Source organism: Chiloscyllium plagiosum, chromosome 14 (assembly GCF_004010195.1).
Source record: "Chiloscyllium plagiosum isolate BGI_BamShark_2017 chromosome 14, ASM401019v2, whole genome shotgun sequence".
Classification (NCBI taxonomy): domain Eukaryota; kingdom Metazoa; phylum Chordata; class Chondrichthyes; order Orectolobiformes; family Hemiscylliidae; genus Chiloscyllium; species Chiloscyllium plagiosum.
Window position 1 is genome coordinate 66,007,586 of NC_057723.1, and position 15,849 is coordinate 66,023,434.

Consider the following 15,849-nt stretch of genomic DNA (forward strand, 5'->3'; position numbering starts at 1 on the left):
AAATGCTTTGCTGAAGTCCATATACACCACATCCACAGTTCGACCCTCATCAACTTTTCTAGTCATATCCTCAAAGAACTCGATAAGGTTTGTGAGGCATGACCCGCCCCTCACAAAGCCATGTTGACTGCATTTAATCAAGCCATGCTCTTCCAGATGGTCATAAATCCTATCCCTCAGAATCCTTTCTAACACCTTGCAGACGACAGACGTGAGACTTACTGGTTTGTAATTGCTGGGGATTTTCCTATTTCCTTTCTTGAAGAGAGGAATTACATTTGCCTCTCTCCAGTCCTCAGGTACGACTCCAGTGGAGAGCGAGGATGAAAAGATCTTCGCAAGTGGCGAAGCAATTGCATTTCTTGTGTCCCAAAGCAGCTGAGGACAAATCTGGTCCGGGCCTGGAGACTTGTCAATCTTAATGTTTGACAAAATTTTCAGCACATCAGATTCCTCTATCTCTATCCATTTCAGCATGCACACCTGCTCTTCAAAGGTTTCATTCACTACAAAATTCATTTCTTTCATAAAGACAGAAGCAAAAAACTCATTCAGGGCTTCCCCTCCCTCCTCAGACTCCACACACAAATTCCCTAAATAGGGAGGTAGTATAAGTGAGTTTAGGAATAATAGGATAAATTAGATAGTTGGATCAACTCATTTCCAACTGGAGAAATGGACAGGAGGGTTCAGATTCCTGAGAGATTTGGAACAGACCTGGAGCAAATGGGCACCCATTTAAGATGGGCAGATTTAACCTCAATAGAGCTAGGTTAATGTCCTCTTGGAATGTTTATCTCATGTTACGATGGAGAACTTAACTTCATTTTTGCAGGGGGCAGATAGCAGCAAAAAACATTGGAGATGATGACAAAGGTGCACAGAGGACTGAGGGAGGCAGACAGTACCGAACCAAAAGAATAAATCAGAATTGGGAGTGATCAAGATGTGAAACCAAGTGATGGATTGTTGTACTAGTACAGAATTACATAGTGTGAGCTGCAGGTACAGGTTTCTATCCATAATTATTGCATCAGTGATAACAGAGAGAGCTGTCTCAAAGAAGTGGAGGATTGGGAGATAATTTCTTCTTCTCAAAACATTCAGAAAAGAATAGAGAAGGAAATGAAAGGGGACCCGCAGATTGATCTAATGAAAAGGAGAGTACTGCAAAAGAGTGTTGTACTTTGGTATTCAAAGTAAAAATCTGTTTGGTTTGAATTAATGTATAATAAAGGAAATACTATGCTGTGTAATTACATTTTCGGCCACCGAATAGTGAGTTACTGGAGCATATTTACAGGAGAATGAGAAAAGGATGTAAGAACTACCAAACAGTGATCATGAGAAATCTCAGGATGGTACAGAAGCCATGTAGAGGACAAAGAGTGGGAGGAACTCCTAAAGAGTGTAAAAGAGAATTTCCTTGATCAGTAATGAGTACTCCTGCATCAGATCCTGGAGAATGAAGTGGAAGTGGGAATTAAGTGGAAATGATATTTGCATGGAAGACCATCTGTGACTATTGGGCAGCATGGTGGCTCAGTGGTTAGCACTGCTGCCTCACAGCACCAGGGACCCGGGTTCGAGTTCCACCTTGGGCGTCTGTCTGTGTGGAGTTTGCACGTTCTCATCGTGTCTGCATGGGTTTCCTCCGGTTTCCTCCCACAATCCAGAGATGTACAGGCCAGGTGAATTGGCTATGCTAAATTGCCCATAGTGTTAGGTGCGTTAGTCAGGGGTAAATATAGGGTTGGGAAATGGGTCTGGGTGGGTTACTCTTCGAAGGGTCGGTGTGGACTTGTTGAGCCGAAGGGCCTGTTTCCATACTGTATCTAATCTAATCTAAAAAAGAATGATTATAATATCATTAGACTGAGACTATTATGGAGACTATGTATTATGGACCAAACCCTCTCAAAATATGTTAAGAAGGTAGTTGAGATCCTAATTTTATTTTATTTTATGAATAAATGTAAGGTGTTGTGTTCCAGATGCAATTTGCTTGGTCAAACTACTCAATGTTAAGCAAAGCATAATTTATTCATTCAGTATAGTTAAAATGCAACAAAAGAAAGAATGAAGAAAAGAATTGGCTTAGCTATAACTCTATTTGAAATCTTAATGGAATAATAGATTATTTAGCTACTAAGCCGTAATGGTTCCAATATAGTAACATCCCATAAATACACTGTTGGCAATAGGCAAATTCAGAAAATAGTTTGCCCACATACAACTCCAGCAGCCCAGGAGGAAAAGCATCAAGAGAAATCTGAGAGAGCATAGCAGGAAGAGATGTACTACAGCAACAGACCCAGCAACAACTGCTACAGAAAAACTAAGAAACTAAAAATTCTGATTCTGTGAGAGCTTGGCTACACCCATTCAGGCTGCTTCTATTGTTCCTACATTTTAAAAAATCCAAGGCCTCACAAATTGCTTACTCTAGTGTTCTGTGGAAACTGCTCAGCACCTCTGCCTTAAAACTTCTGTTAAAAAAAAGGCCAAAATAACCTCTTAAAGCCATAATATTGTCACATATGGTACACACCAATAAGCACAAAAACCCTGAACCAGCAGAGGACTTACTTCAGTAAGTTGACTGGGGATATGGTTCAGGTCCATTGGGATCATAACTTGGCAGATAAAACAATAATTAGTCTTGTGGACTGATGCAGCGCAGAATTGGACCATATGAAACATTCAAACAGGAGACAGTCCAGGTCACCAAACCCTAGCCAGCTAACAATATACATGGTAACATGAGCCAGGAATGGAGGAAAAGGGTCACTTGCAAGGTTGGTAATGTGGAAGCTAATCAAATTTAGTATAAAGAGTGTAGAGAAGAGCAGAAATGTAAAGAAGATGCAAAATAAGTTCCTAAGACTAGATTAGCAGGTAATATGGAAGAAGAAGCCAAAAGAAAATGCTTTCCAAACAATATCTAGAAGAGGATGGTCAAAGGTAGACCATGTGAAGTCAGCGGGCATGATGTGAAATGAGTTATTTGTACCTTCACTAAAAAATAGGATTTTGCTCATCCAGCAGTCAGAGAAGTAGATCATAACATTTTTGGAAAATAGATAAAGAGAAAATAATTTAAAAGTTGCCATTCCTCAGAATAGAAAACTCATCCAGTCCAGGGGAAATAGCAGTTGCTTTTGGAATTAAGGATGTAGATGGTGAAAGTTCTGGCCACAGCTTTCCAACATTTCTTGATTTTTTTTTTGGGGGGGGGGGGCAATGGTGGTGCAGGGGGAGGCTGCCAGAGGCCTGGGACATTGCAAATATTACATAAATAGATAAATCTTGAAACAGAAAGCCAACTAGCCTAACATGTATCAGAGGAAACTTTCAAGGCAGTAGTTTGAGCCAAAATTAATTGTCACATTGAAAGACATAGGTTAATCAATGACAGTATTTTTTAAACCAAATTGTGTTTGGCTAACTTGATCAAGTGACTTGATAAGGTAGTGCAGAGGGTTGATGAGATTAGTTCAGATGATTATGAGCTCATGAACTTTCAAAAGGAATTTGACAAGGTATCACATAATAAATTTAATGACAAAATTAAGGTCTAACGAACGAAAGGTACAGTGTCACATGATTCCAAAGTGACTAAGGATCAGTGAACAGGCAATAGTCATGAATGATTAGATTCCAGGCTGGAGGCTAATATTAGTGATAATTCTCAAAGCTTTGAATTAGAGCCTCTTATTTTTAAAATACATCGCGTACACACACACACACACTTGGGTTCGCAGATAGTACGAAATTCTTCGATGGTACAAACTTCAGGATGACACAAACTGGAAAACTGGGCAGACAAAATCTGTATGAAATTTAATACAGAAACGTGGAGTGATACATTTTGGTCAGATTAGTGACAAATGACAATATAAATTGATGGTACAATTTTAGTAGAGATGCAAGAGCAGAGAGACCTGGCAATGTATACACATCAATCTTTGAAGAGAATCCTCAAAGGAAAAAACTTTTCCAGGAGTTTGAAGATACGGCAAGGAAATTGAAATGACATAGCAGGGGAGGATGGGACAATGGGATAGCAGAGGAATAGGATCAATGGGAGAACAGAGGAATAAGATCAATGAAGTCGTAGGGGAATGGGATCAATCAGAAAGTAGGGGAATAATATCAGTTGAATTGCAGAGGAATGGGATAGTAGAGAAATGGGATCAATGGGATGGTGGAGGAATGGGCTCTTTTGGATAGCAGAGGAATGGGCTTAAACTGATAGCAGGAGATCATTTGGATAGCAGAAGAATTGGATCAATGGGATTGCAGGGGATCAATAGCATGACAGATGAAAGGATCAATAGCATTACAGGAGAATGGGATCAATGGGATCAATGAGATAACAGGAGAATGGATTAGCAGAGCAATGGGATGAATTTGAGATCAATGGGACAGCAGGATAATGGGATAAATGGGGAATGGGATTAATCAAATTGTATGGAAATGTGATAAATGGGTAGCAAGAGAATGGGATCAACTGGCTCGCAATAGTTTGAGGTCAATGGGATAAAAGAAGAATGGGATCAATGGGATAGTGGGGAATGGGCTCAGTAGGATAGCAGCAGAATAGACTCAATGTAATAGCAGGGGAATAGGATCAGTAGGATAGCAGGGGAATGGGATCAATCAAATTCAAAAGGATTGGGATCAATTTGATAAGAGGGAAACAGGGTTCAATCAGATCACCAGAGGAATAGCATCAATTGGATAATAGGAGAATGGGATAAATAAGATAACAATGGAATTGGGTCAATGTGATAGCAGGACAATGGGATGAATGAGATAGCAGAGAATGAGATCAATTGATTAGTAGAAGAGTGGGATCAATCATATCACAGGGGAATGGAATCAATGCAATCATAGGGGAATAAGATCAATCAAATGGAATAATTGGGGCGGCACGGTGGCACAGTGGTTAGCACTGCTGCCTCACAGCGCCAGGGCCCCAGGTTCAATTCCCACCTCAGGCAACTGTCTGTGTGGAGTTTGCACATTCTCCCTGTGTCTGCGTGGGTTTCCTCCAGGTGCTCCGGTTTCCTCCCACAGTCCAAAAACGTGCAGGTTAGGTGAATTGGCCATGCTAAATTGCCCGTAGTGTTAGGTGAAGGGGTAAATGTAGGAGAATGGGTCTGGGTGGATTGCTCTTCGGCGGGTCGGCGTGGACTTGTTGAGCCAAAGGGCCTGTTTCCACACTGTAAGTAATCTAATCTAAGATCAATCAAATGGAATAACTTGGATAGCTGGAGACTGGGATCAATGGGATAGTAGAGAATGGGATCATTCAGATAGCAGAGGAATGGGATAAATGGGATAAAAGCTGAATGGGATCATTTGGATAGCAGAGGAATGGGATCAATCAGCTCACAGGGGAATGGGATCATTCAGATAGTGGGGAATGGGATCAATAGGATAGGAGAATAGAGTCATTGGGAAGCAAAGGAATGAGATCAATGTGATAGAATGGGATCAATCAGATAATATTTGAATGGAATAAATGTGATAACTGGGGAATCAGATCAAGGGATAAAAGAGGAATGGGATCAATCAGATTGCAGGTAGATGGATCAGTGGGATAGCAAGGGATCAATGGGATAGTATGGAATGGGATAAATCAGACAGCAGAGGAATGGGATAAATGAGGCAGCAGGGCAATGTGATCAATTGGATAGCAGAAGACAGATCAATTGGATAGTATGGAATGAGATAGTAGAAGAATATAGTATTTGGGATAGCAAAGGAATTGGATTAATGGAATAACAGGAGAATGGAATCAATGGGTTAGCAGGGAAATATTATGAATCAGATAGCATTTGAATGGTATCAATAAGATAGCTGGGGAATGGGATCAATGGGATAACAGAGGAAAGGGAACAATTAGATTGAAGGGGTGGGATCAATGGAACAACAGTCAAATGGAGTCAATCGAATCACAGAGAGATGCAATCAGGTGGATTCCTAGGGAGGGAAATCAGATGGATTGTAGGAAATGGGATCAGTCAGATCACAAGGGAATGCCCTCATTGGGAAAACAGGAAAATGGGATCAAGGGCTCAACAAAAGAATAGGATCAATCGGCCTGTAGAGTAATGCGATCAATGAGATGGTAGGACCAAAGAGATAGCCCTTGACCAGTGTGCTGAATGGTCTCTGACTTATGTGGATATATGACCATTCACCCTCTCCAACCCATCCCATGATATTTCACGCCAGTAGACAGGTATAAGTCAGATCAAATAAAAATTACATAGACATAAATTTCTAATATGGAGTCAGCGAGGCAGCACTATAGCGAATAGGGTTTCAATACACAAGGAGTGTATTCCCCGAAGGGGAAATCACCTGGTGATGTGACAGTGGCTGTATCGATGCTGTAATAGATCTGTGTTGGCCGGCTGAAAGGGATTCCCAGATTACTCTTGCAGGCACATTCTTTAGTGACTATGTAATACCCGGGGATCTCTGAGACACCCAAGCCGTGTGTTTGTACGTGGATGTAAGGAGAGGAACAGAGTGACAAGTGAATTGGGCCAATGCACTGACAGCGACAGCAGGAAGTGTGAGTGAGTTGAATAACCCATGATCTAGAACAGCCTATCCCTCAGAACCCCACTGCTTGCTTGGGTTTTAGAAACCTCTCTGGGTGTGTTGGCAGGAATCTCTCCTGTGGCAGTGCACTAACACAGGGACGCACACTCACACAATGGGTATCATTCCCAGTGAAATATTGACGTATTCGTCTATGAGTGTTCAAAGCTGAGAGCCATGCTCTCGGGGACTGCTCCAGTGTTTAGCTTTTGAAGACAGTTTGACGATGGACCTTTCCTCCAGTCGGTCTGATTCTGCCACACCCAAAGCAGTGAAACCCAAATCAGACTGAACCCAGGCTCCAGCAGCTGAGCAGAGCTGCTTCCACACCAGCTGCTGCATTTGGCAAAGAGGAAATCTTTGCCTGCCCTGACGCTCTCGGGGGAGTATGGAAAACGTCCTGTCCAGGAACCTGACTCTGGGTTTGACTGGGGAACTCAAACCCTATTCCCCCGTTCACCGCACGGTCACTGAGTCGGAGCTTTCACGCAGCTCCAGATATCTGTGTTTGTGAACTTGAATAATAAAAACTGTCCCGGTGTCGAGGGGCAGGATGGAGCTAAGGAGGCGGGAATGAAGGGGTTGAAGAGGGAGAGAAAGTTCCGGAAGGTGGAATGGTGGGGAGGGAAGGAGATTCAGGAGGATAGAAGTTGATGAGGGTGGTGTTTCAGGGGAAAGTGCTGTTTAAGGGAGATGAGGATTGAGGAGGGTGGTGCTTAAGAAGGGTGGTGATCGAGGAGGATGAGGGTTGAGGAAGATAGTGTTTGAGGAGGATGAGGGCTGGGGAGGATGGTGTTTGAGGAAGATAACGTTTGAGAAAGGTGATGCTGAGGAGTGTATTTTTTGAGGAGGCTGAGGGTTAATGAGGAGGGTGGGGGTTAATGAGGAGGGTGGGGATTAATGAGGAGGCTGGGAAAGAGAAAGGCCCCTTGAGAGTGGACAGGGACAATCCAGATGTAGCTGTAGGACAGAGTGCCTGCTGTTAATCCGCTCACCCGGGACTCAGTGGAGCCTATTTGAGGGGGATTTTCACAGGAGGAGAGTGAGTGAACGAGGAGCCCTGTATCTGACCTGGGAGCAGGACTCTTCCTGGTAAGGGTTCCATTCCCCCTCTCGGTTGTGCGTCTTGAGCGTAGTCTCTGTAAATAGCGGGATCATGTGGAGGGATTATGTGAGGGAGCCAGTGGGGGAGGAGATCTTGCTGAACCAAGGGAGGTAGCCAGGCCTGGATTTCCACTGGGCCCCGGGTGAAGAGCTTCGCCTCTGAGTTAACGGAGTTGTTATGTGTTTATCTCACCCAGGCGGCAGACAGCGGAGGAGAGAGAGGCCGAGAGACAACAGGCCAACAGACTGATGCTGCAACTACAACACGACGCCTTCCAGAAATCTCTTAGCGACTCGATTCAGCCAGATCCTCTGTGTCTGCACAACTCGTCTCTGTACGCGTTGCAAAACCTGCAGCCCTGGGCTGAAGATAATAGCAAGATGCCAGTTGTTACATCGTTAGTGTGAGAGACTGAGAGAGTGAGGTGAGCAGCAAATCCGAGCCCGGCTCTCTCTCCAAGAAATTAATCTGTGAGTTCGTTTTAATTTTATTCTTTCTTTAGAAGTTTGAACTGGGGGAGAGCAGCGCATCAGAGAATCTCAACACCAGGGATCGGGAAACGAAGGGGAATCTTTATTGAACTGAACAGAACTCAAAGACAACAACGTGAGGGTGAATAAACAATAAGGCACTGCCGTGAAACAATTAAACAGCAAAATAAAACTTCTCAAAGACTGCTTGAAAAGCTGGCGAGAGACATACCTGCAGCAAAACTGCCTGTTGTTCAATCTTCGAGGATTAAGAATTTCTTCCTTTTGTTTTGTTAATAATTATATATTTTTAAATAATCCCTCAGGAAAGAATGAAAACAGAAGCATCTCCACATATTTATTGCTGACGTGAAGCACTGGCCTTGGGACAGAGGAAAGTAACGTGCTCTTAGACAGAGGAAAGTAACTTTTTTTTAATGTTGGGAATGTGGGCGGTCACTGAACACTCCTCCTTTCTCCGACTTGGGGTGAGTGTGGGTCCCTTCGAGCACAGGGAAAGCGGGGAGAGCTACTCTCGGCTCCCTGACTTGTAGCCCCTCTCCTGCTTGTCGCATTAACAGCCGGGGAAGTGCCTGTGTCCTCCGCAGGTTATGATTGGGACCGTGAAGAAAGTTTGAGAGATAAAAGGGACGAGACAGGAGGGATTGTGAACTGGATCGATCACTGGTGTGTGTGTGTGTGTGCGCGTATGTGAATGAGAGAGAGAGAGAATTCACCGAATGTTATTAATGTGCTTCATCCACCAAGCAGAACAGCGGTCATATATTATTGCTCAGTCTTGTCTTTCTTTGAATTCCCTGTTATTCACTTTACTCCAGCTGCGAGCCCGGGAGAGGAGCTGTTTTTCCCCGCTCTGTTCGAGAAGCATGCGCCAGAGCATTTTTTAAAAAATGTATGGATTTATGTAAGGGCCATCGATTATAGGTTTGACTGAAGGTAATATAATGTATATAACAAGCACTGTACACTATTAATTTGTATCTACAAAATGTGTAAATAAAAGTCGGCTTTCTTTACAAAAAGAATATCTGTATCTGAGTCCACGTCCTAAATGTGACCAGCACTGTTATCACAGCACTCCAGGGCACGACAACCCCTGACCCCATGTGGGAATGAGCCATTCAGACCTCAGTCTTGACCAGTTGTTCACGTGAATGCTACTCTGCCTACATATCCAACCGTATCCCATCTCCCTCACTCTTGTAATGAATACAAACGATGAATGAATAGCTTTGCACTCACCTCCTCAAAGTCTCCAGGCGCTTTTGCAGTGACGGTAGAAATGTACCAGCGGATGCACCATAAACAACAATGTTTATTTGTGTTACGTTAGGGCAAGTTCTAATGCTGTTGGCTGCGGGATCAATATTGCAGGAGGCGTAGGGGAGAAGTCCCCACTTCTTAATTCAACAGCTCCCTGCGGGTATTTCATAACATGCCTCTAACAATACATTTTCACCTGGAAAGGTCGGGCCTATACTCAGAGTTTGGAAGATTGCTCTTGTTGAGACTTACAAGATCCTGAAGGGACTGGACAGGATGTCTCCTCTGGGGATGGGGGGTTCTGGAGCCAGGGCGCACAGTTATAAAATAAAGGTTCCTCCTATTCAAAACGGAAATGAGGAGGAATGTATTATCACAGAGGGTCCTTCTGGGAATCTGTTGCATTCCCATTCCCATAGAGTACTGCAGGCTGCCTCATTGAGTATGCTTGAGGCTGGGTTAGACAAGTATTTGATTGACAAGTGAGTTAAGGTTAAAACTTCCAAGGATGCCCACCTTGAAGAAGTTCTCCTCTCTCTACAAGTGAGTGAAGGTTGGGGAGCTAGGGGCGCAGGCACAAAGAACAGTACAGCACAGAAACAGGCCCTTCAGCACAACAAGACTGCTACAACTCATCACACCCTTCTAAACCAAAAAGCCCTCACCCCTGCACAGTTGGTGTCCCTCTTTTCCCTGCCTTTTCATGGATCTGTCGAGATGCCTCTTAAATGTTGCTATGTATTTGCGTCTATCACCTCCTCTGGCAGTTCATTACAGGCACTTACCAACCCCTGTATAAAAAAGCCTGCCTCTCACATTTGCTTTAAATCTATATCCTCTGGTAATTGACATTTCTACCCTAGGCAAAATACTCTGACTATCCATTATATCCAAAAAAGACTCCAGTTATCCATTCTGTCCAGTGATGGCTCTGATCAGACCAACCATGATCTTATTGAATGGTGGATCAGATGGGTGGCTACTTCTGCTTCTATTGCTTCTGTTCTTATGTATTACCAACTAGGACTATGTGTTATAACCCCTAGAGTGGGATTTGAACCCAGCATGCTTTGCACAAGGCAAGGTTGCTGACCTCACCTGAGTTCTGCCATCCATGACAATCTCTATCTCTTCCTTGACCTTTCACGTCTATTCTCTCCCAACCCTATCCTGGTCAAATTCACTCACAATGTATTTCCTGATCTTTCTCACACTTGTAGTAGGTTGACTCATGAAGTACTATCATCAGCAAGATGCCCAAGTTTGTAAAATGAAGATTTTTGGTTTGGGTTTGAGGGGAGCCTTTCACCTCTTTCAGCATCAACATGTGCATCAGTAGCTCAGTGTCTGAACTCAGGCTGGAGTTCTTAGCAGCATCTCTGCTTTCCACATTAATGACAGAGTGCATCCAGTGTATTCCAAGCACTGGCAAGCAAACCAATAAAAGAAAACCAGAGGAATAGATATTCAAAGAAAAAAGATTGGAAGAGTGTGGCAGGTGAGAGACTATCTGTAGAAAAGAGAACCCAGTTTATATTAAACTTCAGTTACGTTTTGTGACATTGTTTCCCTTATATATGTTCCCATATATTTCCTATATATCCCATTAGTTTCTCCCCTTAGGAGATATTTTGCCATCTTTCCTTTTTGGTGGGGTTGGGAAGATTTTTATTTTTGGAAAATGTTGTTAAAATCAGCGGTTTGTGCGAAATTCTTTTTTTAACCAGAGGCATGTTACCTCGCTTCTGAAATGCCAGTCACACTCAGCAATGCACATTATTAATGTTGTGTGAGTAAAGGTTTCTAATTTGGAAACTGGAACACATTAAGTAGTGGCTTGAATCCAAGTGATTACTTTCCATCGCTGGGATCCTCCGGGACTCCATCTCTGAGACAATGGAAGTAAATCTCCAACCAGTATCAGGGAGAAAAAAGCACTGCACTGAACCAATGATAAATGACTGCAATAATCCGACAGGCACAGAGTAGGTAAACCTGGGGTCAGCCCAGCACATTGGTGGGGGGTGGTGCAGAGGGCAGAGAACATTACTGCAGCAGAAGGACAAGATTTATGCCTGACCTTTCCATTTCCAATTCTGTTTTTGAGGGTGGGGGTTTTATTTGTTTGAATCTTTAGGAGGAAGGTGCAATCGAAAAGGTCATGTTTTAGGCTGCCAAACTTTCTTTGCATGAGGCCAGTGCAGCTGTGAGGGCTGGTGAGCTCTGAACCCATGCCCCATCTGTGCTCAGATGTTCATAGGAGTAAGTGAAGGCCATTCAGCCCATTAAGTCAGCCCTGCCTTTCCAGGTCACGGCCTGATCATCTCAATGCCATTTTCAAGCATTATCTCCATATCCCCTTATGTCATCAGAAACCTGTTGATTTCTGCCTTGAGACTGCACAATGATTCAGGCTGTCACTGGGACTCCTTGTCCACACAGCAGTAATAAGCAAAGTAGAATCCATGACCCTCTCAGCTATTCCATCACACACGCATACACACACCCAACCAGTGTGAGCACAATGGAAACAAGGGAAAAACATTGATTCTTAACCATTTAATGCAAATGACAATCAATTCTCTAAAACAAACAATGTTGACAATGCAGTGGGAACAGTGAAAGACGACATGTCTATTACCATGGTAGCACCAGAGAGTTTTGCAACCATCTAACTCCTTTCACAATTCTGTTAGAGCCAATGAGGTACTTTTGAAGTCTCTCAACCAAAAGACAATCACCGCACAACAAAATCCCACAAACAGTGATGACCAGCAATGTCAGCTCCAACGTTGGTCACCAATGGGACAAAGAGTTTGACTACTGGAGATATCCTAGTTATGGCAATAAGCAGGAAGACAAACAATCAAATATTCATGCACACTCCAAACCAGGGAGTGAAAAAGAAAACATTCACCTATAATGTTCAGACAGCAAAGAGCATTCTGATGGCAGCCAAAATAAAGTTAAAGTGGAGGGTCTCTGGACTTGAAACGTTAGCTTGGATTCTCTTTCCAAAGATGGTGCTAGACCAACTGAGTCTTTCCAGCAGTTTCTGTGTTTGCTTCAGATTTCCAGCGACTGCAGTTTTTTGTTTTATTTTAAAGTTAAACAATATTTTCATGAAAAAAAGTTTTTTAAAAAGTGAAATGTTTTTATCACTGTGGAGAAATTTGACAAAGTTAAAATTCACGCAACACCAGGCCATAGTCCATAGGCACTGCTCCTTTGCCATGTAGCTAGTAGGGCAGGATCATAGGACTCAGAAACTTGACAACTGTTGTTTTTCTTTTTTTTTTAGCATGAACAGGATGTCTGACACTCCTGTTTTTTTTTACTCTTTTCTTTCAGAATGTCTGACATTCCTCTCTTTGTTTTTTTCCTTTATCCCCACACTACCACCTAACTGCGGGAGTGCTTATTTTTCCCCAGCACCCAAGTTGTGTGTGCAGGTGTGAGACACAGTGAAAGACACAAGGTGTTCAAATCTTTATTCAGTTTCCACCACCTGGAAGAAAAGAAACACCCGAGTGGCCAATGACAAGCAGTGCCCTTCACATCAAAGGGCAATGCTGTGTGATCAAACAGTGAAGGGGAGGGCAGGGATTAAATCAAAATAGAGTTAGTTGGGGAAATAATACACTCCACTCCCAGCGGCACCCACCTCCCCCTGAACAGCTCAAGGGTGTTGGTGGACACTGCGTGCTCCTTCTCCAGAGATACCCAGACTCTAACATAACCACAGAAGAGGGGCAGGCAGTTGGCACTAACGACCCCCTCCACGGCCCGCTGCCTGGACCTGTTTATGGCCAGCTTGTTGACAGCTGTTGGTTTTTTTCTACTTTTTTTTCTTTATTTTAATTATTAGGGCATGAAGACCAGGTTGGCTCTGATGGATTGGAAAACTTGTAGACAGGAAGTAGCTCATAGTTTAACTTAGATTCCTACAGTATGGTAACAGGCCCTTCAGCCCAACAGGTTCACACTGACCTCCGAAGAGTAACACTCCCAGACACATACCCCTACTCTCTATTTACCCTTGACTAATACACCTAACACTATGGGCAATTTAGCATGGCCAGTTCACCTGACCTGCACATCTTTGGATTGTGGGAAGAAACCAGAGTACCCGGAGGAAACCCACACAGACAATATGCAAACTCCACACAAATAGTTGCAGGAATTGAACCCAGGTGCCTGGTGCTGTGAGGCAGCAGTGCTAACCACTGAACCACCATAGGCGTTAAAGTACTTAAAGAATGATCCAAGGAACAAGTGAGAGTGAGAAACTGAAAGAATTAGTACTGAAGTAATTAATGGGAATGATCTACTTCACAGTGAAATAACACTGCAGAGGCCCATATCCCATCATCAAGTCACCCTTTATTTACATGGGGAGAGTCCTTGACACTGTACCAGCTCCCTTAGAGCCAGCTCTCGCAGTGAACAAGATGTCTGACTCTCCTGTTTTTTTTTAATTTCCCTTGCACCCATGTGTGTGACACAGTGAAAGACACAAGGTGCACAAATCTTTATGCAATTTCCACCACCAGGAAGAAAGGGAACACCTGAGTGGCCAGTGACAAGCAGTGTCCTTCACATCAAAGGGCAGTGCTGTGTGATCAAATAGTGAAAGGGAGGGCATGGATTAAATCAAAATAAAGTTGGAGGGGGAAATAATCACTCCACTCCCTGCGGTGCCCACCTCTCCCTGAACAACTCCTGGGTGTTAGTGGACACCACACGCTCCTTTTCCAGAGACACCCGGCTCTAATGTAACCGCGGAAGAGGGGCAGGCAGTCGGTCCTAATGACCCCCCTCCATGGCCCACTGCCTGGACCTCTTTATGGCCAGTTTGTTGACAGCTGTTTTTTTTAATTTTGTTGAACAATTACAAAACAGTTTTCAAAAAAGTTAACATTTACAGCTGTATATGAGAGACAGCAATTTTACAAGGGAGAGGAGCAGCAAAACCAGGCCCCAAACCCTACTGTTCAACCAGTTTACAGGGAGATGAGGACAAACCTCAAATCCCCGTTTCAAGCATGGCAAGACATCAACATTTGTACATAAAAAGACAGTCCAAACACATAAAAAAACAGCGCACACAATACAGACCCAGCAAGCCCCCGTCCCTCCCACCTTCCAGCCACTCTAAGGCAGCCCGCCCCTACGCACCTTCCGGCTCTCGGTCCACCCAGTGTTCCTTCCAGTTCCCGGTCAGCCCTGACACATCTTTCGACTGACAGTTGTTTTTTTTTCTTTTTTTTTCTTTTTTTTAAAGAGATAGTGAAAGACACAAGGTGCACGAATCTTTATTCAAATTTCCACCACCAGGAAGAAAGGAAACACCCGAGTGGCCAGTGACAAGCAGTGCCCTTCACATCAAAGGCCAATGCTGCGTGATCAAACAGTGAAGGGGAGGGCAGGGATCAAATCAAAATAGAGTTGGAGGGGGAAATAATGCACTCCACTCCCTGTAGTGACCACCTCTCCCTGTTGGTGGACACCGCGTGCTCCTTTTCCAGAGACACCTGGGCTCTAACGTAACCATGGAAGAGGGGCAGGCAGTTAGCCCTAACGACCCCCTCCACGGCCCGCTGCCTGGACCTATTTATGGCCAGTTTGGCCAGGCCCAGGAGCAGACCCACGAGGAGATCTTCAGACCTGCCCTCTCTCCTCCATACCGGGTGCCCGAAGATCAGGAGCGTGGGACTGAAGTGCAACCAAAAGCAGAGGAGGAGGTTTTTAAGAAAATCAAAAAGGGAGTGCAAACGCCCATACCCCCAATATATATGACAGCTGTTGTTAAATGTAGAATGGCTAATTAACGTTAATTAGGGGATCGTCCAATCTTTGGTGACAATGATCCCACATAGCTATCTATTTTTAAATCTACATACATACCTCCTGGTTAATTAACTTAAATAATCTGTATTTACAGAACGCTATCATCACCGCAGGTAGCCCCAAGACAAAAGGAGGAGGCTATTTGGTCCATCATGTCTGTGCTGGCTTTTTCCAAGAGCAATTCACTGAGTCCAACTCTTTCCCTTCTTCTCTGGACCTGCAATTTTTTCATCACGTTTTTTTCAGGTAAATTATCCAAGTGTTTTGTTTTAAATCCATGATTGAATCTGTCTGCACCATACTCTCAGGCTGTGCATTATAGATCCATACCATTCATCGCGTGGAAACGTTCTTCCTTATGTTGTCATTATTTTTTCTGCCAATTGCTGTAAATCTGTGACCTTTGGATTTTGATCTTTCCACCAATCAGTAAAGTTTCTCTTTATATTCTGCACAGGTCTTGCAGGATTATGAACTGCTTGATCAAATCTCCTTTCAACCTTGACATCAGTTGCCATC

At 43.7% G+C, this 15,849-nt stretch overlaps 1 protein-coding gene across 3 annotated transcripts in view; it reads left to right on the plus strand.

Moving 5' to 3' along the window:
• Positions 1–9,219, plus strand: part of LOC122556940 (T-cell leukemia homeobox protein 3-like) — a 23,961-nt gene extending 14,742 nt beyond the window's left edge. For 2 of the 3 annotated variants that reach the window (XM_043704181.1, XM_043704179.1), the window contains exon 3: positions 7,923–9,219. In XM_043704181.1, coding sequence (XP_043560116.1) covers positions 7,923–8,133 — 211 coding nt within the window. In that variant the 3' untranslated portion in view covers positions 8,134–9,219. The remainder of the gene's footprint in view (positions 1–7,922) is intronic. The other variant, XM_043704180.1, reaches the window with a different exon arrangement.
• Positions 9,220–15,849: the final 6,630 nt, after the last annotated feature.